The following is a 25,005-nucleotide window of genomic DNA, read 5'->3' as shown; positions in this document are numbered from 1 at the left end:
ATATAGCTGTATTTTAACTGGGAGACTGATGCTGATAGATGGCTGGCACCTGCTCGTGGAAAATGGACTTGAACCGATGGATGGTTGCTACTGCACGGAGTTGAATGGGATGCCATGACTTTAGACCAATTCTTTTAGGACCTAATTCTTTGCCTTGCATCCGTTATATCCTTAAATATTTAAGCGTAAATATTGCAATTATAAAGTCTAAAAAATAATGGCATGGGTGAAATTCTTAAGAAAACCTGGGGGTAACCTTGGAAAAGTTTATCAGCCTGGAAGTATACTGTCCTTGGCCCCAACAAAAGGCTTATTAAATGAACCAGGACAAAACAGCTGCTTCCTTAATAGTGCTGTTCAGGTAAGAAAAAACTTGATTTATTAAACAGTTCTGGTTTTGTAGCAGCTTAGATGGTCATAGTAGGGAAAGCGTTCTCTTGGCAATGCCATTTTTACCATTTTTATTGCAGTATATGTATTCTACAGGAAAATACAGCATGTTTTTCAATGGTGTTAAATTAAGTTTGCAGTTAAACTTCTTAATGATTCCAAGTAAGACAGAATAGCATGACAGCATGTCTTTTTGGAATGGACTTTGCTAAAAAGTAAAAAAAAAACAAAACAAACAAAAAAAAACAAACCAAAAAAAAGGCAATTGTAGGAAAAAGACAACTGTGTGGAAGTAGTTTTATTTAGCATTTCATTTTAAGGAATTGTTTGAGAGTATTACATAGTTAATTTTGAAAAAAATGACAGCATGTTATTATGTTTGCATTAAGAATATCAGAAGAACTTTCCTTTTGTATTTGGAAACTTATGACTCATTAATTCAAAACTTGCTACTTGAATTTTAAAGCTAATGTTTTTCAAGCATAGCAGTTTTATTACTTGGCAAAATTTACAAGATACCTGTTAATGTGGGGAACCGGTACTACTACTTTTATTAAATATGACACTATTTTTATTAAAATACAATTTTCTCAGAATTAGCACATGAGTCTGTGGTGCAGAAGATGCACGTATAGTTGAAAACTTTGATTCTTATCTTAAGAAAGATTAGAGTAGGAGAAATACTTGATATCAAAGAAACATGACTTTGATTTCTTTTTACTGTTTATATGCATATGTGTTACTGACCAGCTTCTTGCATGTGTTTACACACTATTCTGTTTTTACATTAATTGTAATTGAAAAAATGTTGGCTCTTTAGGTCTCTCAAGTATAGTTTAATAGTACAGTGACATTACCATGATAAAAAATTGAGTTTGTACAAGCCTAATTATGGCAGGGAATATGGGGATATACTTAATTCTGTGACAGAGCAGTGCTAGCCTTCCCTGTTGCCTGCAAGTCAAATGCCAGGCACAGTTTAGTTTATACTATAGTCTTTTTAAATCCAGAAATTAACAATAACTACTAATTTCTGGGCTGCACAAATAGAGAATAGAACACTGTATGTATGTATTTTTTTTGGTAATGCTTAGATTTTGAACCTGATCGTTTTCAAATTGTACAGAATTATTTGCCAAACTGGCAGAGGGCTTAATAGATGCATAGACTTCTTAAAAAAAACCTGCAAGTCTTAAAAATTATATGGATTTCATCATAGGAGATACAAGAGATGTTTATGTTTATGGAGTATGTTTAAAATAAAAATGTACAATAGATTTAGTAGAATGAGTTTGCTATTTTACATTCAATGGGAACAGCATGACCTATATTCTCTTGCAGTTTTGCAATTTTCCCTTAGGGTGCCCTAAAATTAAACCCTAAGTCATTTTTAGTTATAGTTTCAGACAGTCCTACTACTTTACAACCTACTGCTGTTTATCAAATGATGGCTGATTGTTGGTGACTGCCCTTTTACAAAGGAGGAAAGTGTTCCTTTTTTTTTTTTTAACCTCTGTTCAACCTTCAGAACTGAGGTTCAGACATTAATTTTCAAATACATCTTAATTTTAGCTTTTATAGATGGGATTCTTTTTCCCTGGATTTGCAGCTGTTGAGTTACTGTGCCTCTTGAGAACTCATTTTTGGGGGTTTAATTTTTTTTTAATGGACAACATTCTGAACTACTGCACAGTACATGGTTTGCCATTGTTTCAAAAAGTTTAAAAAGGAGATCTAAATTTTAAGTGGTGAATGCAAACCTTCCACTTCCACAATTTACCAAACTAATGGAAAAGGACCATAATTCTTGTACAATGTTGGTGCTCAAGTTGTACATGTTATGTGAAATTACAAAAATGAAAATCTACTGTACGTTGCTGTGTTAAATGTTAAACCTTCAGAACTAATTACATATTTTCTGTGAAACTTTATTTTTATAGGTATTATGGCAACTTGACATATTTCGACGAAGTTTAAGAGGTTTAACTGGACATGTGTGTCAGGGAGATGCGTGCATATTTTGTGCTTTAAAGGTAAATAATAATTTTTGAAAGAATCATCTCATTTCAAAATGAGGGAAAAGTAATTTAACTAATTTTTACTAATTTGTTTCCCTATCATACGTATGTCTGGGTGACTCATTCTTGCATAAAGGAACAATTTAGATTTAAGGACATTTATAACAGATGAATTGTAACAGAAATATTTTGTGTTTAATTTGTGTAAAAAAAATTTAAAGATGAAATTTTAGTGCGTAAATTTTACAGTCTGCTTAAACATAAAACTTTTGACTGTTAGAAGACAGTATAACTTATTTAAAAATTTCTAGCTAGCCTCAGAGATTCTTTTTCTTCTCTTTGCAGGCATATGCTTTTTTCTTTCCTGTAATGTTTACATACAGTTCTTTTACAATAACTATTACTGTTTGATAAGGTCTCAAGATTGTTTTCTGCAGTAGATGGTGGTAACAGTGCAGAGCTTAATTGTTCAGATTTTAAGTAATGAAAGGCAGGCAGTGGTCCTGGAAAACTGATGGAAGCTGGTAACTTTTTAGTGTTTGGAAGTAACTCAGATCTGCATATCTTAACTAGTGCTTCAGTTTTCTAACTCATCTGAAGTTGGTAAACAAACATTGAATTCTGTTAATGTTCTTACTGCTTTTACTGCACTGGTATCTGTCTGCCTGCAGTTACTAGGGAAACAGCTGTAAGCATGATACCTGTTTTATTGGGATAAAAATCTCAATGAAAAAATGTATAGAATCTATTTTTTAGTAGTATGCACTTGGTACTCTTACTGCAATTTGACAAAGACATTTTTGGATTCTAATACAGGACTGTAGAATTGTATAGTCAAATACAGTAGTAGATACAGTAATATACAGAACTGGGAATCACTCATCTGGAGGGAGCTGGCAGGGACAACACTTTGAAAACGTAGTTCATTGAGGAAGTTTTTTTTGACAGTGCTAAATCCTAGGCAAGGATAAGCCACCTGTTCGAGAGTTTATCCGGAGGGAGTTTCACAGACCAAACCTTGTTACTGAGTGTTTTAGGCAAGAACTGTTTGCAGTGATGTTTATTTAACCTTTCAGGAGGTAATCTATGTACTGTGTGGGGTTTTTTCAGCTGTTTTTAGTGTTTATCGTGATTGCAGCTGGTTTTGAATGTGTGTCTGTCTTTTTCCAAACATAACCTTTTCTAAAAGGTGCTATTTTGTTTCTTTGGTTAATTTTAAAAAGCCAACAAGTGAAAGTGGGTTGGGACTGCGCATATTGAGACTAACTTCCTGCAGCTCTTATTGCAACCTTTTTACGTGCTCTTGACTCTACAGAACTTGTTGGGACATTCAGTTTCACCAGTGTTTTGCTGCACATCATGTTCTTCTGTGTGCTAGACACTTGATCTTATTCGTACGTAAAGTCCAGACCATAACTTGGGCGTACCTATGTTTTCAGATAAAATCTTATCTGTCTTGGGATGATAGCTTCAGTTTCCTGGAGTTTTGTGTGTATAGGGATTCATGTTTATATCTGATGTCATAATAGTGTAAACTTTATGGCCTTTTGATTTAACCCATATTGCATGTCAAGTTCTGGTCATATAGTCTTGTTCAGTGCTGCACTAGAACCAGCTTTAAGAAATGGAGAGGGCTTGAAGGGTTGTTGGAATGTACATGTTACACTACATACTCTTAATGACTAATCATGTCGCTGAAATCATAGTAAAAAAATAACGTAGCAGCTTCAGTGTGCTCAGACGTGAAGAAGGTAGTGCTCATGGTGTGTTGCAATTGAACTTGTAATTGATCATTCCATTCTAATGGTGCACTTGTTTTTTTCAAGCTAAGCATGGCACTTGCTGTACCTTAATACTCTCTCCCTGTAGTTTTTGGGGCTCCAGTTCAAAGCAAGTGCATTACTTTGTCACCTTTCAAAGCAATACACTAGCTTCAGCTGCTTTGTAAGACTGCTGTAATTTAGGACTTGAAATTTTCTTTATTCTTTCAAGTATCTTTTCTTGAGGGATTGATTAATCCCATGATGCGTGTTCTTTGGCGATTTATCCAAATGGCTTACTGTACCTGAATACTTCACATTACCTGGATTGTCATGTCTTCCTATTTTGATACGTTCCCAAGAATACTGATAAGAAGTGGTATTGGTGCCTGTTCTGAAATTGGTTAGAATGGAGTTTGTTATTGTTTTAACAGTATAGTTGTGATCTTTGTAACTCTGTGGCCAATAGCCTAGGTACTGAACTCAAAACGTTGTGATTAACTCATTTGGAAGTGTCTGTCCTCAGTCATTATGTACACTGCTGGTTTTGCTTTCTTGGCTTTCTAGAGATACTGGTTGAGTGATTCTGTTTGTTTTTCTGTGTTCAGAACCTGGGGTGTTTTGATTTTTCGTGCAGTGTATGTGCTGGATGAGGATGCATTTCGGTAACTTGTTTATGACTTGGGTGTTTGGGGGGGTTTGGGGTTTTTTTTGTGGTCTTGGGCTATTTTAACCTTTCTTACTTGTTGATCAATAAAGAAGGATATTTTATCAGCCTCTCCTGTAAACTAAAAGTATGGCAAATAAGTTCCAGTTTACTTCAGTTCAATCCATTATCTTTTTCTTTCAGCGGTGTTCTGAGAGTTAAATATGCTCTTTTCTTCTCTGGCTAACACCGAGGTGGGACTTTGACTATGCAGGCCACTAAAATGAGCATACAGGTCTGCATAACTGCTTATCTGTACTTGTTTTTAGCTGGACATGTAAGGCTCTGTTGCATACCAAAAATGACCTAGCAGCCAAAATGAGAAGTGATGCCTGTTTTCAAAGTGGAGTTAACTTGTATTGCTAGATCTGTCAGAAACTTAATTCTGAATGTTTACATTGAGATACCGACTGTAAATTTTATCAGTAGTCCATGGTTTTTGTTATGAGCGGGAAGTTTAAGTATTTGACAGACACTTAGCATGGAAGGCATCATGGTTAAAGCACTACTTTCTGTTAGCACTAAAACTTTCCTTATCTGTTGTATCTTTGCCTTCTCTCCAACAGGTTGGTTTTTTGTTTAACCATAGGAGGCCTATGTGAAGAATGCATATACTTATTTATATTTTACATGGCTTCTCTTACTTGCTTTGTCTTTATTCACTTCATTTTTCTCTGGTGTTTGGCTTAGAATTCTTGACAGTGGAATACACCCTTTAATATCTGCAAATATTTTCTCATTCATTTAATATCTTTCAGTTCTTTCAAAATCAACCTCCCTTACTCGCTGCATGATGAGGTCACTTACATATGTATCTCTGCCAAAAAGAAAAGTAACAGCCATCAATCTCTTGTGGGAAATGAAGAAAAAAATCAAGTGCAATTTATTCTCGTGTTCTGGAACTGCCGATACTGACCTGTTCTCTTGTATTGTGTGCACTGGCTCAGCAGAGAGCTGAGATACGTACGCGTGGACAGCTGTTCCAGTGACCAAATTAAAAAAGCTGCATAATTACAGACGAGGGCTTGTGGTCCTTCTGGGAGCTAAAGTCAATCACTTGCATTTTTGTCTACTTCTATGTTGTTTTTGTACTGGATCAAAGTTCAGTTTGGTAGCATAACTTCTTATAATGCAGTGAGTAACAGAACATGGAACCTAAGGAACTTCAAGAGAAAACAATAATTTCTAAAGTTATATAGATTTATAAACATTTTATATATTTGCTGTTTTAGGCATGGTGCATAAGAACGGATATATTTGTGTAGAACCGTAGTGTCTAGTCAAGTGGCTAATGAAGTAATCATACTTCTTCCTAGGCAATATTTTCACAATTCCAACACAGTCGAGAAAAAGCACTCCCGTCAGATAATATGAGACATGCCCTGGCAGAAAGTTTTAAGGACGAACAGCGTTTCCAGCTTGGATTCATGGATGATGCAGCAGAATGCTTTGTAAGTATTCTTGGTGATAGTTGAGTAGAACTACGTTCATTTTGTGGGTGCCAAGCTGGCCTGTTGGTTTGGTGGCTTGAGTCTCACAGGTGGGGTACAAGTGACATAGTACTCCTGACCTTCTTTATGGTGGTTTAGGGGAACAGACACATGGAGTAAGCTTCTGGTGACGTGGGACAGAGTAATCTTGCATTTGCTCCATGCTTTCTTCCCTAACTGTGTAGCTTAGAGGGATATGTGAAAGGTGGTTAGTACAGGGGATCGGTGAGGATGATGAGCTCTGAATCACTCCTACAATTTTTGGATGGAGAGAAAGGTTATGTTCTTGGGAGAAGACACCTAAGGATTTGAATATAGTCTGTTCCTCCAAGATTCTCTCATCAGCTATTGAAATATGTTCCATTACAACTAGCCAGCTCATTACTGAAGTCTTCTGCAGAAGAGATTTCCATTTTCATAGCCAAGAGTGAACTAATACTTGAAGATCTTGACTCTTGCTGCAATTTTATGCTTTTATGCTTTTATGAAATGTCGAATTGAAAAACATGAGCTGTTACTGTGGCCATAACAGATGATTCAAGATTGCACAGAACACTGGTAAAGAAGCCTTTCTAAGAAGCCTGTATTAGACCATAAAAAAGAAAAAAAAAAAAAAAAATTATGTTAACTTTCAAACAGATTTGAGGGACAGAAAAGATGGTTGCTACTTTGATTACTTTCAGCTTTGGACATTCTTTGGAAACATCCACAAATGAAAACCTACTTGCCAGATGCATTTTCACATATGTAGGAAAATCCAGTGGAGAACACCTGAAAGTGGCTGTTTGAGATCTTGCAGTCAGGTTAATGGATTGCAGTCATGAAAGAGAATCTCTTGTTAGTGCGCCGTCTGAGCAAAACGCATTTGGACCCCTGAAGTAATCGGCTGTCTGAACAGTCTACCAGAATAGATTCGCTTCTTCCTGTTACCTCTGGTATTTTTGGCAAAAGAGGAAAAAATGGTCATGCTGATTCAGGGGCCAAACCGATGACAGTCATGGTACTTTTTTTTTTTTTTTCCCTCTTTCTTTTCTTTTAAAGTTAAAAGGTGAGACTTGGGATGGGATCAGACATGTGCTATTTATGAGGGTTTTTTCTGCTTCTGACAACAGTGCTTGTGTTGGTGCATGTGCTAAATGTGATCAGATTGATAAGCAGAGAAAAACATAAAAGGGTGAAGAACAACTGAGACAGAGGCCTGATGCAAAAAAAAAAAATTCATTTGCATGCAATGACATTAATATCGTGTCTTACTGTAAGAACAGCTTTTTCAATTTTTCTTGAAGATTTACTTCCTTAAAGGAGAACGCACTCTGGAAGAAAAGTTGGGTAACTGTTGTCTAATGCTGTTTTGTTAATGTTTGGAAACCTTGAGATGAAGAGAATTCCCATCCACTGGGTTGTGTGGAATGGGGGGATGGAGAATTCCAGTCCACTGGGGATGGAATTAGATACATGTTAAACTTTCGGGTGAACTATTTGGAGCCAAGGGGAGTATTAAACTGTAGTGTTGCTCATATATTCAGACTTCATCAGTTCAGTTTATATTTACGTTATTATTTCTATTTAGGAAAATATCCTTGAGAGGATTCATTTTCACTTAGTGCCAAACAGTGAAACAGATATGTGCACTTCAAAATCCTGTATTTCTCATCAGAAGTTTGCTATGACGCTGTATGAACAGGTCAGACCTTTATTTGATTGCTTTAACAAATAATTTGTTTCCGCTGTCCTATGTAAATAAAAACAAAAGTATTTTTATTTTTGTAGTGTGTGTGTCGCAGTTGTGGAGCATCATCAGACCCATTGCCTTTTACGGAATTTGTGCGTTATATTTCTACCACAGCCCTGTGGTAAGAGGTTTTATTTTTGTGTATCATTTTTCTATATACACCCTTCCTGTAATAATCAAAGCATGCCAGAGAAATGCTGGAAGTATTAAAAATGAATGTGTATTCCTTTGTTAAAAAGCGTTTTTGAGAGCTTGACAAAAAGTATGTATTGCTACTGGTTTACCTCTACATCTTTTCTTTTTAGTAATAAGATGTAGTTAACAGAGTTGACTGAAAACTGGTAGCTCTAAAGAAAGGAGATCCACAGTAATTTCCATTTATTTTTTTACAGTAATGAAGTAGAAAGAATGATGGAGAGGCATGAACGACTTAAGCCGGAAATGTTTGCAGAATTGCTGCAGGCAGCAAATACTGCTGATGACTACAGAAAGTGTCCTGTAAGTAAACAAAGATGTTGTGTTACTTTAAGATACGAGGGAGAACTTTTTAGGATATTTAATCAAGCTGAAGTGTTCCCTTAAAGCAGGATTAGCTGTGGCCACCTCAGCACAGTCCAGCTTAGGGTAAAAAAAAAAAGCCCTTAAATTTATATTTTATTGCCCCATGTATAGATAAACATTGTACTGTAGGTGCAAGTGGCCTGTTTAGGAAGTTGAGTTATTAGGTCTGTGTTTTATTCTTTGTTTCATATTCCATATAGAGCTAAATGGTTTTGATTAGTTGGAACAGGTGTATTTTCTGGGTGAAGCTGCTTTACTTCATATACACTGACAGCTTGACAACATTGTCTTCTATTGGAATAATTTTGTGCTTCTATTGACAAAAATAGTCTCTTTTAGCTTCTTCTACTTAATTCCTTTCTTCCTTAAATGGTTCTATGTAAATAATGTTAATTTAGGAACCATAGAAAAGTACACAAGAGCATGTAGACCTAAGCTCAAATGAAGGGCGGGGGGGGTGGGGGGCATGCAAAGGAGAAATTGTGATGGTGACTTGGATGTTTTCAGAGACTTCTGTTTTAAGGTGGTGATTGGAGGTAGAAGTTCAGGTATAGTCTTCATTAGAATGTTTTTTATGATGAAGAATTTTGTCTTTAAATTGTTAGAAACAAACACCATTAATTAAATTTAAGAATTAGAAAAAGTTGCAGAGTTGTTTTGTTGCACTATTTCTTGTCTACTAACTCAACTTTGGACTTCCATTTTTTAAACATCTTTGTTTTCCCTCCCGTTGCATTTCTTTTCTCTTTTTCTAGAGTAACTGTGGTCAAAAAATAAAAATTCGTCGTGTTCTTATGAATTGTCCAGAGATTGTCACAATTGGTTTAGTCTGGGATTCAGAACACTCTGACCTGACGGAAGAGGTTATGCGGAATCTGGCAACACAACTTTATCTTCCTGGGGTATCTGACCTAAAACTTACTATTTGCTTATTCTAGAACTTAATTTTACATGTATTTTATTTGTATGTAAATATAAATACATAATACACCCAGGTATTTTTTTTAAAAAGCACAATTTAATTTCAAAGTTTATGTTTACTTTTAAGAGTCTTTATAATGTGTTGCTTGATGTAGTTTCTGTGAGAGGAAGAAGTCCCATCAGAACCGTTGGTCTTGTGCCTAAGTACAAGGATGAATGTAGGTGAATTCCTAGTTGAAAATCTGGGAATGTCATGTTCAGTTTGAAATTCGTGCAATTATTCTAGGGCATTGTTGCTTTACCCTTTCAGCTCTGCAAAAACAAATGTTAAAATGGACCTAATAAGTGCAAAAATCATTATTTATACTCCTGTAAATTTGTATAGTACAACAGGATATTTAATATCAGTTGCCTTGGTGAAATGCTAGTAGTATGTCTGGAAATTGAGGCTATATGTTTTACACTTATTTTAAAATATGTAACCATTTTTACAGCTGTTTTATAGGGTTACAGATGAAAATGCCAAAAATAGTGAACTTTTTCTTGTGGGAATGATTTGCTACACAAGCCGACATTACTGTGCCTTTGCCTTTCACACCAAGAGTTGCAAATGGGTGCTGTTTGATGATGCTAATGTAAAAGAGGTAAATATTGTTTTTACTGCTACCAAATTTAGTGATCTTTACTTTTCTAGAATGCACTCTTCTGACACCAAGCTTGGAACAAGTCAAACAAATGTCTTTATTTTAATAAACCTTTAGTTTTGTAAATCAGTTTTTATAAATCAGTTTTCACAAACTTAACTTTAGAATTGACTTCAGTGCAGTTCTGCCTTACAAATGCTGGATGTTTCAGAATGTTAATGTGTTTGTCTGCTGTTGAATTTGTACTTCTTTTAATAAAAAAGACGACCTGATTAGTGGCATCTGTATTTGTAGTGTTAATCTTCTGATTGTTAGCCCCTGTAAGACTGGTTCTAGCTTTTTGCCACAGTTTACATAAACTTGATGTGCCGGAATGATGAATCTTAATATACCTTTGGAATTAGGCATTTGGTACCTGTTGCTTAATAAATTATTCTTTCCATAATTGGGTTCAATGCTATCAATAAAGTTTTGGGGGTTTGTTTTTGTTTGTTTGTTTCTTAGATTGGAACAAAATGGAAAGATGTGGTCTCCAGGTGCATTCGATGTCACTTTCAGCCATTGTTGCTATTTTATGCCAACCCAGATGGCACAGCTGTTTCTCCAGAAGATGCTCCGAAGCAGATTATTCACTGGTCTCAATGCAAAGCAGCAGCAGGAGGAAATGGGGAAGACTTAGGTAACTGAGAGTTGATACTGTTATAAAAATATATCTATCTCTCTCTATTTCTGAAATGGGGATTATAAAGGAGAAGGTAATGGATTAACTGCTTTGTTCTTAAATACTTTTATCAACAATTATCTAAAGGTCTCGAAAGAGATTAGTATATCAGTTTTGTGTCTAATAAGGGAATACAAATTGAGACTCATGGAAAATTGGGAAAAAAGATTTTCTATTGTAGTTTGTTCATAGCTACTTTACACAACTTCAGTAATCTCAGAAGAAAATCATAGTATATTTGTGTTTGCGGACGTTCTCATGTGTATAGATAAATTTAAAATATCATTAAAAATGCTATAAAAAGGTACTTTAAAGCTTCATACAAATGTGGAGATATATTTCGAGCACGTGGGTTTGTATATGTGTATCTACACACATACACACAGAGCACAATTCAGAGCTTTGGGAAAAATCGGAAGGACCTGCAGGAAACTTTTCTCCAAAATTTTTATAGGACAGGCCTCAATATGTAAGAGTCCAGTCTTGTGGTTCTGTAACTTGTGCTGCTGTGGTTTTGGTTTGGTGGTTGTTGTTGTTTTTAATGTTAAACATAACATCAAGTGAATTAAATAAAAGGCCAATTGAATTTGGTGTGTTCCTCTTCACATATTGAGTAGCAATAGGACATAGACCGCTTCAGGGAAGAAAGAATTGAGGACCCTGTTTCACTACAGCTTACCACTATAAATATAGCAGTATATAAAATATTAGAGGACCTTATTGCCTAGTATATTGAAATGGGGTGTGGGTTTTTTGAGGCTTTTCTTTAGTTTGGGTTTTTTTTTTTTTTAATCAGCAATTAAAAAATTTTCTTATTTTTTAATGTAGATATTGGAAACTTTAAATTAGGAGGCTTTTCATTTCTAAAGATATATATATATATATATATGTTATTTGATAGGATTTGAAAGGCATTCTGCTCCTAAATCAGACCATACGAAAGAGAATGGAATTGGAGACCCCACTAATCAAAGGAGTAATAAAAAACTTCAGCCAGATAATTCAGCATTCAGTAGAAGCCATGTTCAGGCTAGTGGTGGTAGAGGTCCAGGTATGTATCCCGTGATATGCAACATTATTTGTAGTCCTGTGTATTAATGGACTTTATCTTATGTTTGGAAAGATAGTAAAAAAAGTTCTTAACTGTTTAAAAATCCATTCTACCTGTACGTTAAGCTTCCAAGTCAAGCTATAATATGAGGCAGTGACTTCTGCATTACTTGTCAGTGCCTTTGCTCTGAACTCCCCATAGTTCTCAGGTGGGGAGATGCTACCTTCTCTTGAGATGTCTCTGTCTTTATTGCTGAATTCCTAGACTTTTTAAAAATGAGGATGCCCAGCTTGGTAACTTTTTTTAATGGTGGAATGATACTGAAAAATGATCAGTAATTACCTTTTCAGAAATAGAAGGATTTATTTTCATGAACAGCAACTTCACTGTTTTATTAAAAGTAAAACTTCGCATTGAGACAACATTAAACTTAGATTAATTTTTTTCAGTGTAATTTATAAAATTTGATGTGAGTCGTATATGCTTTGAAAATGGCTTGAGCATTCAATTTTAATAAGAGGTGTTTGTAAGACATGCTTGACATAATGCTGCTTTGGTTACTTTCATTACTGGACTCCTTGGAGATACCCATACATCTATATCTGTACTCTACATCTCATTTACTTAATCTGTGTTGCATAGTTCATTAGTACTACTAATATTAAAAACTAAATGTTATGGTACATAAGTATTTTCATATGATGAATGACTTTAATAATGATCTTTGACAAAAAGTATTCTTTGCAGCTAAGTTAGGTTTCAGCGATCAAAAGGACAGGCTAAAGGACATATCCAGAGAGTGTGCTCAAAAAGCTGCTGATATGAAAAACTTCTCATCTTTACGAAAAGATGCAGACAGAGGACCAAGAAAAGAGTCTGGGAGACAAAGAGGTACCTTTTTAAAATATGACCAGAGAATCAATGGATTAAATAGCTTTTAGCATCAATAATAGCTGTGTAGACTCTTTTTTTTTTTTTTTTTTCTCCTTTTAAGAGAACATGCTGTAAGATTAGAGTTTCCCAGTTTTCAGTATTCTGAAATAACGTGCTGAATTTGTTGAGGTGTAGTGTAAGAAACGGAAGTACTGTCACCGTATCGGTTAAATGTTGGTGAGAAATTTAATGGAACTTTTTTGGTTTTCCTCTTGTAAGATTTGATTGGGGAAGATCGTTCCAATGTGAAGTCGGGGTCTCCTCCAGTTGGAAATGGATTTAGACACTGTGCTGATCAGCGCATATACAGCAGCCAGGGAAGAGGCTCCTATAAGCATGACAGTGCACCTCACCAAGCAAAGCTTTCTGTACAGGTGCTTGGATCAAATAAACCAGAAGCTTTTCCTGCTGGGGAGAAACCAATGATCAGGACCCGGACAGATGGTATCGCTGGTTACGATACAGACACCAGTCAAGACTCTAGGGACAAAGGAAGCATCAGCGGCAGCAGGAGCAGAAGTAAAGGTTGGAAACCTATGCGAGAGACACTAAATGTAGACAGCATTTTCAGTGAGACTGAGAAGAAACAGCATAGCCCAAAGCACAAGGCAAACCTGAACAGTAAATCTAAGCATGAAAAGGAGCGAAGCTTTAACCATTGGCCAAAAGAGAACCAAATCCAGAAAGGTTTAATGACTATATACGAAGATGAAACCAAACAGGATACGGGAAGTCGAAGTTCACTGGATTCGGAGGGAAAAGGGAACGCTGAAAAAAGCAAAGGATTTACAGAGAGAAAAATCCATGGTGATAACTGGCAAATTCAGAGGACAGAATCTGGATATGAAAGCAGTGATCATATCAGCAATGGATCTGCAAATCCGGACTCGCCTGTTATTGAAGGAAGCAATCCAGCAGATGTCAAGAACGTTAAAGAAAGTGCTTCTTGCAGGTAATGCTAATGCTCTTAGAACCTGCCTAGATTGTGTTTGCAGAAAAGTAAGTTCTTCTAATGTTCATGTGTTGTTTAAAAAAAAAAAAAAAAAAATCAAGAAAACATGCTTTGGAACTTTATCTGCTTGAGGTCAGGAATGTAGAAAGCTAGCAATGTATCTAGAAATTAAGTGTTAAGTTTACCTTCACTCTGAGGCTGCAACACTAGTCCTGTTTGGAAGGCACAGAGCCACATTAGTATGGTGCTGAGCCAGAACTGCTAGGCCCTGCTGAGGGGCAGGGTGTGTGAATTTGAAATAATTGCTACACTTCTCTAGTTACAAGTTTTTTAGAGTGTGGGTAACTTGCTATCTGTAATGGAATACAAGTGTCCACCTAAATCGTATCTGTAACAGTTGCAGAGACAGGCCCCTGACAAGGAGATGGGAATGGCCGTAGCTGAATCTTGTGTACTATTACTAATCACTGCTCTAAAATTCAGTTTTCTAGAACACCTCTGATATATATTGATCACTTGATAATTGATTGACCTATTTGAAAGGAATCTTCACTGAAAAATGTGAAATTACTAAAACTGGTCCAAAATGTTGTTAGTAGCCAAATGTTATTAAACTTACTAAGAACTGATGTATGCTAGTAACAAGTGTGTTGAGCGGAGACATTGTGGAGTCTCTGTCTGTGAAGATACTCGCAACCCAACTGGACATGGTCCTGGGCAAACCCACTGTAGTTGACCCTGGTTGAGCAAGGGGGGTTGGACTGGGTGATCTGAAGAGGGCCCTTCCAACTTAACTGATCATGGGGAGCTGTGAAATAGAAAGTTATTGACCTTCCACATGCAGTTTTCTGTATTGTGTGGCTTAAACTGTATATGGAATGTAGTTCCTACTAGAATCCAGACATACTTCTTTGGAATCTTGTTTATATCCGTAAAATGGAAGAGCACAGTTGTGAGACCAAGCCTAGTCACAAATGATTACTAGATCTGAGCAAATTTTTGAACATGTACTTTCATTTTACAGGGGAAGAGAAGAGCAAATACCAGGAGATCAAAAGGCTTTGACTTCTCTAAGCAGAGATACAAAATTTAAAAACTTATTTCATAATGTCTTGTAGCAAGTTATCAAAACAATTTTTTTTTTTAATTTAAAATGTACAAAATACAGCTTCTGTATGTATTGAAATATCTTAGATTATTTTGGAACTGCAAGAAAGCAAAATCAGTCATTTGCTTTGTTCTTGGTTTAATAAGCACTTTTTAAATTTTTTATGAAATTCTTTAGTTTACAGTGAGGAAAAAGTGCAGTTGGTTCTTACTCACAGGTGACACATCGTTTTTCTATTGTCGATAACTTTGGGAACCAGCTAGCTTTATTAAGCAGGTTAACATGATATTAAGATGAAGAAAATCTGCTTTTTATGTGCTGCATATTGGGCTTCCTGCTGTTGTATTCTAGAGTAAGGCTGGAATGAGTGAGTGTCCCATGTCCAGAACAAACTAGGAACATAAGCCTCAGAAACCATATTTTTTTTTGTTTGTCCGTATTAAAGGATTCAGGTCATCCTAAATTTCTTTGCATCGGCATAACCTATCATGTGTGGGAGTGGTGTTAAAAGTATTAAAGGGCCACCCCTATTATCTTATGTATCTTCTGTAAAGTGTGTGTTAGTAAAAAAATGTGACCGTGATGATGATAAGAGTCGGTTTCCCATAGGAAAATTTTTACGCTTGTATGCACTCAAGGTAATACAGTTTGTGATTATACATCAATAGTTTAAGCCTTCAAATTACATGTATGCTTCTTTTACAGCGAACAGAACTTTTCAACCAAAAAAGCTGACACTGTCTTACCTTCAGTATCTCAGCAGAACAGAAACTTTTATGGTAAGAACTTTAACTTTTATAAAGAATAAAAAAAGTCTTCTAAATATAGTTTAGATGTACCAGAATTTTAATACTAACTTGCTAAAGTCACACAAGAGCTGGACAGATTTCTGATTAGCTTTTTGTGTTTTATAATTTTGCTGCATAAGTTAATGTTGTATTTCATAAAATTGAAAAATGTATATACAATTTATCATTGCTTTTCTGTTTTTAGAAGCCATAACCAAATATTTCGAAGTTAGACAATTTGTGTATCAGGTTGGCCATATTTAGGTGGATTGGAAGAAAATTGGCATGGAATTTGTGGCTGGTTTGTCCATGATGTTAGGGGGTTTTACATACTTTTTTCAGCAGAGTGCTCTCTTGCTGACTCATCATAGCCTGTGTACTCTGTCTTTTTTAAAATGACAAAAGAAATCTGTTTTATGGGGTTTTTTCCCCTCCAGTGAATTCCAAATTTTGTTCTTGTTTGTGGTTTTTAATCTTTTCTGTGATTTAGACCGATGGATAAAGATGGAAAGTGTTTATATGCCTCCTTGGTACATTTTGATGGGGGGGAGGAGCATGATATCTCACAAACAGTTGTTTCACGTGACCTTTAGCACCAAAGTAATAGGCTAGTTGATTTTTTTTTTATAACGCTTGGATCTATTTTAAACACAGTATTTTGGTGTGGAAAAATGTAAGTGTTGTTTTGGGAGGCCACAGCTTCTTTATAAATCGTTAGATAATCAGGATACAAAGATTCTTCTTGCCATAGACGTCCTCTCCTGGTGTGTTTTGTTACAAAGCATTTTCTTTATAGGTTGATAGAACAGTTTGTCCTTCCTTGTGCATGTCATATACCATGGCCTCCTCAGGAAGCGGCCAGTGCGTACCTGCTCTGGCTGGTGTAGGTTCTCTGTGCTAGAACGGAAAACACTATTGTTCACCAGTATTAGTGATTTTACCAAGGCCTGCAGTGACATGACAAGGGGCAATGGTTTCAGAGTGAAAGAGGGGAGGTTTAGATTAGATACTAGGAAGAAATTCCTAACTGTGAAGGTGGTGAGGCACTGGCACAGGTTGCCCAGAGAAGCTGTGGCTGCCCCCTCCCTGGAAGTGTTCAAGGCCAGGTTGGAAGGTTGGACAGGGCTTGGAGCAGCGTGCTCTAGTGGAAGGTGTCCGTGCCCGTGGCAGGGGGTTGGAACTGGATGGTCTTTAAGGTCCCTTCCAACCCAAACTATTCTATCATCAGATGATTCTGTGATTTTTGGATGACCCTATGCTGGCATAAGACATCCAGTGTAATTAATTTTCACTGGCCGTAATGGGTGCTTTCTTTTTAATCAATGGAAATTATTAAAGTTAGATCTCCATTTCTGTTGCTTATATTCTGCTTTGAGAATGTACTTCTCAGTTTTTAATGTTTTGATTTTGTTCTTTTTTTTTTTTTAGCAAGTGTGCACGTGCCTTCCCTGCCCACCACCCCACCAACCCCACGCCCCCCCACCCCAAAAAAAAGCCCACAACAAAAACCCATGGTGATCTTGTTTGCTCTTGTTCACTCCCTTTGTTTTCCCCAAAAGCATTTCTGTGAGCTTTCTTGGTGGATACTAAGGAAGATTTTTTTTTTAATGTCTGGGTGGACTGTGGTACCACTTGTTTTCCTTCAAGATATGAAGGAATATCAGGAAGAAACACTTGTAATAAGGAAATCTACTTCCTCTTACATACTAATATGTCTGTTGGGTTTTTATAAAGTTGATAAATGCCTTGGCACATAAATACTATAGGTCAGCATGAGGCCAGCCAAAATCATTATCTACTGTTGCTGGAACAATGGAATGGTGCTTGTACAAAGAGGTGCAATAAATATTAGGCCACTTCCCCAGGAAATGTTTGATTTTTATAGATATCATACTTCTTTTCAAATAATGTGTAGTATAGTTTCTTCTAAGATATACATTGGGGCGGGGGTTTGCCATACCGCTTTTATCTTTTCTGTCATTATTCAAATTTAGTTCTCTTTCTGCAACCAAAAAATAGTTTGGTGTTTGTTTATTTTGACAACAAAAAAACGAAACCCAAAATTGATGGTGCATGGAGTGCAAAGACCTGTTTTTGCATGACGTGTATTTTGCTGTAGTTCTGTACTATACTATACTTAAGATACCAGCGGGGGGGGAAAAAAACAACCCACACTTGGAGAGCAAAAAGAAAAAAACAGCAGTGAAAAATACATAAAGGACTCTGTCAGAATGAAAAATAGGTAGGCTCAAACAATGTTTGAGCTTAGTAATGAGTATTCTCTGGGGAGAGCCAGGTACTGTGCTTAAGTATACTTTTAAGTTTTCAACATGCATTGTACATTTTCTTTAAAAAAGTGTAGTGATTCCAGGTGATCCTTGGAGTTATCATAGCAAATTGATGATAAGTTCCTATCTATTCAGTTATTCTAATTCAGTAACTTTTGAAAAATTTTGTAGCAGAAATATGTTTTCTAAATCAAATGTGGAGTTCTCACGTGTGTGCATGTTTTGGAAAATAATTCTTTCAGTGGAAGTGATTAATGGAGTGAAAAGATAACTGAAGGATTTGATCATTTCACATGTATGTGGGCTTAAAGACATATTTAGACTCCTACCCCTGCCCAAAGCTCAGAGCACTTCATTCTCGAACTAACTTGTCAGTAGAATGAGCACTGTGATTAAAATTGGCCGAGTGCTTGATGGCCTCCTATTTGAGATGCAGTATTAAAAGTTGCCCGTTCAGTGATCTCAAAAACGGATGTAGTTGGAATCAACCTTAAATTAATAATTGCTTTCCTGTGAAACTAAATGCAAAGCAGTGTTTGTAATCCTACAAGTCCAGAGGTTTTCCCATTAATAATTACTCAGTTCAATAGCATGAGACAACTCCATCTGAAATCTAGAATCATTCTGAAGCTCTAGTGAGTATATAAAGGAAGAATCCAAATTGCCTTTGTTTATTCGTCACTTCAGAAAACCGCACACACCAACCATAATTCTGAAAAAGAAAACACATCATCGTAGGAGAGCCATATGTGTATGGTAATAATTTAAAATATGCAACTGTACTGAAGAAAATCCAGTTGTTACCCTTACAGCGCGGTCAATGTATATGACTGTCGTGTTTGAAGAGCTGAGTAGTGAATTAAAGTGTGCAGCTTCTTAATTTACTTGGCATAAAACAGAAACAAGTAAGTGGTTTTCTGGAGTGTAATGATAGAGTAAAGATTTTGGGTTAAAAACAAAAAAATGCAAACCCTAAACTTTCAAGATTTCCAAATGTAGTCAGACAGCCTCTTTATTAATGTGAGAAGTTTGCAATTTAAAATAGATGTTGACAAGGTTCAGGATTGGGTTTTGAAACAAAGACCTGATCAACTTCCTGAGACAGGCAGAATGAAGGGTAATAGTTGGTGTTCTTTGTTGCTTCGCTTCAGACTTACTCTCACATGCAAGTATTCACCACCCCCCTGCCCCCCACCCGCCCAAAAAAAAACGTAGTGGAACTTTATTTTCATGTTTTCCAGATTTTTAAAGCTATGGAGAAAAAAAAAAAAAACAACATGCTAATGAATATATAAGAAATGTTTTGCAACTGCATGTTGCTCCAAAAAGACTTCAAAAAAAGCTCTAGAAAGTTTCTTGAATATAAGGATTTTTGTTCTGAAGTTGGTCATTTTATTTTTAAAAATAACACTCTGTTTTGGACAAGTTATAATGTGTTTACCTTCTTGACTGGGATTATGTTGTTGTGAATTTCCAAAGCTTCCAGTAAGTCATCTGTCACTTCAACTGAATACAGCAAAATGCCTGGGTTCAGAGAGAGGAATTCGCCACAGCACTTGTTACAAAAAGTATTTTGCCTTGGTTCTTAAAAACTTAAAAAAAAACTTTAAAAAAACTTAAGGGGGGGGGGGGTAATCAAACACAGGAAAAAATTGAATTTAATGTATGGGGGTTTCTTTGGGTGTGTTGTCCATCCCGTCCCACTCCAAACTGGGCTCTGCAGATTTTTGCAAATGTTCTGTATGTGTAAATGGGGATACTAGAGGAGAACTTGTCTGCCCTACCTGTGGGCTATAGGATGGCTGTTAATCCTTGGAAAATCCAGATTAGCTATTCAGATGTGAAAATTGATGTTCATAAAACTGAAGAGCAGACTGGTTTGTGTGTCAGGAAAGTTACATTTCATTTATCGGTATGCTTCTTATGACCCATTGCTAAGGATATCAGTCTCCGGCTGAGCACAGTGCTTGTGTGTCCCATATTTAGGTTTGCAAAGAACATAGAGCCAAAATTCCCAATTGAGTCTGCGTCTGGTTTTAACCAGACATGGATATCCTGTCAGCAGAAGAGAAAATAACACATCTATTTTTAAGTTAGCTGGAATTCTGAAGGCACAAACCACCTGGTATCGCTGAGCAGCTTTGGCTGAATGTGTGCTGTGGTCACATCAAGGAAACAGCTTAACCTTTGCTGCCGCTGCCTGACCGATTTGTGATACTGCCTCTCGGGAGGGCTGAACGTGCTGAATTCCTCAGGAGTTCGGTTGGCTTGCAGTAAAGACAATTAAAATCTGTAATCTTCACGTCAGGTGGCTCGGGGAATTAAAGAGCAGTCGTATGGGCAACTTACTTGCGATTTTTAAGTAGATGTGCTCTTGTGTAGAAGCCGATATATTCAAAGTGTGAAAGCTAAAAACATGTACCTTCAGCCACTGTTGATCTAGCACATTATTTAACTAATTATTTAACTAATTAATTCCTAGGACTGTATCTATCTTGATGTTGGGACTGAGATTAAATATTGAATTGGAAATACAGGACATAATGTGTCAGAGCCTGTGCACTTTTTTTTTTTCAGTAAAGTGATTTACAGTTCATTAAAATCTGTAGCAGAATGAAATGTTTTCTGTTTGAAATATTACCTCGGTGTTAGTTAGCTCTGATGCTGTGGCCCACTGAGCAGTTTTAAATTTTTCAGGTTAATTACTTGCCCCTTGCCAGTGTCACACAGGCTGATTCACTAACAATATTTTCCCATAAGTATTCTTTCCAAGGTTGTGGTATTGTTTATCATGCTGGAATAGCAAGATTTTTTTTCATTTTGAGGTTCAAATGAAAGCCATGTGGGGGGGGTTGTCTCCTGTGCTATATACCATTTTAGCCTCTACAGCCTGTGTTCTTTGTCAAAGATTTAATGTCTTTGGTCTTTCATCAGTTAAAGATAGGGCAGCTATTGACCTCAGAACAAGTATCACCCGAAATTTTTAGTTTAGTTCTTTTCTGTTGTTGGGTTTTTGACTCATATGGTCACAAGTCAAATGTTCCGTTATTTCTGCAAGTTCAAATAAAGTGAATAAAAACATATTTTGTCTTGGTAAGATTACATTATTCTTGTAGTTTTTACTGATGAAAGTATGGAACAGCCCTTGTTGTCCCATTGGAAATTGGCTAAGTTAGTACTGTCTACTGAACATGAGATAATTCTACTAGAAATCAGGCAATGTATGCTGCCTTTTTTGAATTTAATTCCTGTTTTTCTGAAATAGGCATAGTAGTTAGATGAAACTAGTCTACACATACAGAAAATAAGACTTTCTTTGAATGGCTTCAGAGCAGGTGACTGATTATAGCGGGCCAATCATTGCATTAGGAACACTTCTAATATCTCTCTCTAAACAAACAGGCTGTTGCTTGTCACTTGCCAAGAAAGCATTTATTTTATGTGGTGTCGACATGGATATTTCAGTGCTTCCATTATTTACTGTTAACGAGGAGCTGCATTGTTCAGAAATTGTGTATTTTTAGAGAATGATTCTTCACCTTTGCCTGCAAATAAAATGAGCTTCTAGAGTGTGAGTGTAGTAGTGGTGGCCCGGGCACTCTCATGTTGTGCGTTTAGGGCACGTGACTGAGGGCTCTGTCTGCTCAGCATCTCTACGAACTGTACAGTTTGCTGTAAGTTCAAAGAATGCATAATGCATTTCTTCAAAAAAAACAACAACAAACAAAACACCCCCACAGACAACAAAAAAACAAAACCCACATCCCTACAGTATTCAGTCTTTTTAATTATTATTACATGATGTGAAATTTCAGAAATCATAAACAGTTTTTATTTTGTAATTTAAATTACTTTGGGTGTTTGAATAAACATGCTTTTATAAAAAGCTGCTTTTGAAAATATACTTTTAATTAGATGAAATGTTAACCTTAAAAAAAAAAAGTATTTCCTCCAGATTATGAATATAAGATCTGACCTTCTGACAGATTGTCTTCAAAATGGTTCTTTTGTTCAATGTCAAATCTCAAAAAGAATTAATTGTCCTGATGTGTTGTGATTTTTTTCTGTTGTTGCTGCTTGTGTAACCTCTGAGGAATTACAAAGAAGGAATTGGACTGTATTTCTGCTTATTCTGAAATAATTCTTTTCTACCCCCAGACTTGAGGAAAGACCAGATCAATTCAGAAGTTAACTACAGGCCTCATGTTAACTTCCCGACAGAATTACATTTGCAGGTGCCCAGTCCTCCAGTAAAGAGGTAACTAGTACTGGCATTAATTTACTATGTAATAGTTTAAGAAATAGAGAATTCTGTCATGTGATAGTAATCAGTGTTAAGCATTCAAAAGTTTAAAGTATTGCATATTTTTGACAGACAATGCCTTCTGTATTTTACATACTTGACAGGGCTAAATGCTCTGGTTTTATTTTAATTTTGATGCTGTCAGTGGAACTAGATAGCTTACATTATTTTAAACCATCTTAACAGAGTAAAGGGGTTTAATAATTTCTGGTTTGAATTTAAATACCCCGTCAGGCAGTGATCAACCAATTAGTGGGCAGTGCAGTAACCCCACAAAGCTTTGGAAAGTTTGGCTGGAAGGGGACGAAAAGGTAACTTCTGTTTCGAAGCTGCTGTTACATAGCTGTTGTGTCTAATTTGAACTGTAAGTGCTCAGTACCTCCTAAAAAATCAAGAATCTAAATACAAATTTAGCACCCAAAAGTAACATCTAATGTATGAAAAGTGGTAGTGTCAGACTGAGTCACAGGGATGCTTACAAGAGATCAGAGGTCATGTTTGACATAAATTCCTTCAACATTCAGGACTGTCTTAGCCTTACATTCAGTCTCTTGCAGAGGTTTTTGGGGGCACTTTACATTTCAAATGAAAGAAACCATGGAGTGATTTACAGAATCGCAGAATGTGATTTAATACCACTTATTAAACATCCCAGTTCTCTAGTCAGTGAATATTTAAGCGGTGTTACCAAGGCTGCCTTTGGAAAAAAAAATCCTTGGGTTATTTGACCTTTTTCTTATGTTTTTATGGATATTTACATCCTGTGTGGTTTTGTATTTTAGAGCTGAAATGCCTGAGACCAATAGGAAACTTCTCCCATCATCAGCTCTACAGCCAGTTCTTAAAGACATTGTTAAATCAGAAACTAGGAACAAGGCAAACGAACAGAATTCCTCAGAGTGGCTTAATCCAGACAAGTTTGAGAAGATGAATGTGTCACTATATAGCGCTGATGGAATCTCCCACCCCTATCCAGAAAACGTCTGTGGAAGGAGGCTGATCAACAGTGACTGTCACTCCTCTTCCCAGCCGCATTCTCACCACGCAAGAACATTTGGTCCCAAGGTGGGGTTGTCACCTTCTGTGCCACAGAACCTGTCAGAAAGGCCCATGGTGCTTCCTCCTCCCGGCGAGCATGCTGGGCAACCACTCCGAAGGGTGGATGGTCTTTGGGTGCCTGAATCGGTGTACCAGAACCTCCCTCCCCCTTTACCGCCGAAGAAATATGCTCTGAATACTCTGCCAGCAGCAGAAAGTAACTTGGCAGCTGATGTGAAATCGACAGAAGTGGTGCAAAGTAACCTGTTAAGGCCAACAGGTACCCCTTTAAAATCCGCATCAGAAGCGAGTGTATTTACAAACGAACAAAGGCTTAAAGAGCCATTGCAAGGGAATGAACTGTTTATTCACAAACCGGATTCTCCACCTCGCTTAGCGGTTAATGACTTTTGGACTGTGTCTGAAAACTTTTTAAAGAAAGGATCTCGTCATACGGGACCGAGTGCTGGCTGCGGGGACGGAAACGATAGTGTATCCCTAACGACGTATTTTTCGGTAGATAGCTGTATGACTGACACGTACAGGATGAAATACCATCAGAGACCCAAACTGTATTTTACAGATAGTGGAAGCTTTCACAAAGACAGGCATCCTCCATCAGCTGGAGTCGAACTGAACGCTACATACCATGCTACTCTTGAGCCCAGGCACCCCACACCCGAGCAAAGGTACAAGGCAAATGTGGAAGGCATCCACTGCAGTCGATAGATTCTTCAAAAAAGGAAAAGAAAAAAAATAAATCTGGATCTGACTTTTGCATTTCATGCAGTCTGTAAATGGGCACAAACCGTGAATCTGTGTGTGTGATAACTAGGTACCCAGTTGACTGTACTTTGGAGTTATGACTGTTTAAATTAATATGCAAATAGAGGTGAACAGAGGAGAAGAGGTGCTAAACTTCTGGTTCTTTGATTTGTTACTCTAGTTGCCTTAATGCTTACCTCTGTACTCAGCTTGTCTTCTATGGTTTATACTAAAAATGGTCCCTTTGGGTGTATGCCTCTTACAGCAGTGGGATCAACTAGGTGTTACTAATTTTGTAAGAAGATTTAACTAGTTGCAGTTTGAGAAGTGTTCCTTCAGACTGGTGTCACTACGTACTTAAACTAACAAAAAGGATAAACATGCTACCATAGGTAATGCAGTAAATGTAGTTACAATAGAGCAGTATTTGTCCTGATAGGTAGCAGGAGGTGACATGGTTTTTTTCAGCTGACTTCTCTCAGAGTCTGTGCTTTCACAAACCTTCAAGTGTCTTTAATACAAGTTTACCCAGAGAATTTCTAACTTTTTTAATTTGAAAAGCCTTAATAATTCTTTAAAAATGGTTCTAGTTTGCAAACAAGACTTTCAAAGGGAATTCAAGTAAACTGCAGTAATAGACTGTCCTGTTAACACATCTGCTCCATGTTAGTGTATGTATCAGATTTCTTTACCACATAAGCTATATACTTATTAAACTTAGCCACATAAGCTACAAACAGATACAGCAGAATAGGATGGCAATTTTAAAATACAGGAGTTATCATGCAACTATGAAAGATTAACTTTGTAAGGTTTCAGATATATTTACTACTTAT

General features: G+C 36.6%; 1 protein-coding gene across 1 annotated transcript; it reads left to right on the top strand.

The window, feature by feature from the left end:
* Nucleotides 1-217: 217 nt before the first annotated feature.
* On the top strand, nucleotides 218-24,164 carry USP53 (ubiquitin specific peptidase 53). Its single transcript, XM_086464251.1, has 15 exons — nucleotides 218-361; nucleotides 2,331-2,423; nucleotides 6,191-6,325; nucleotides 7,935-8,048; nucleotides 8,135-8,217; nucleotides 8,489-8,594; nucleotides 9,413-9,559; nucleotides 10,073-10,222; nucleotides 10,727-10,901; nucleotides 11,845-11,994; nucleotides 12,742-12,885; nucleotides 13,147-13,879; nucleotides 15,693-15,766; nucleotides 22,222-22,321; nucleotides 23,149-24,164. The coding sequence occupies exons 1-15, from the start codon at nucleotides 218-220 to the stop codon at nucleotides 24,131-24,133; spliced, it is 3,333 nt and encodes a 1,110-aa protein (XP_086320377.1). The 3' UTR covers nucleotides 24,134-24,164.
* The last annotated feature ends 841 nt before the right edge of the window (nucleotides 24,165-25,005 follow it).

Source organism: Leptosomus discolor, chromosome 4 (assembly GCF_034619465.1).
Source record: "Leptosomus discolor isolate bLepDis1 chromosome 4, bLepDis1.hap2, whole genome shotgun sequence".
Taxonomy (NCBI): domain Eukaryota; kingdom Metazoa; phylum Chordata; class Aves; order Leptosomiformes; family Leptosomidae; genus Leptosomus; species Leptosomus discolor.
The sequence above is the reverse complement of the archived record's forward strand: the minus strand, read 5'-3'. Positions and strand labels throughout refer to the sequence as shown.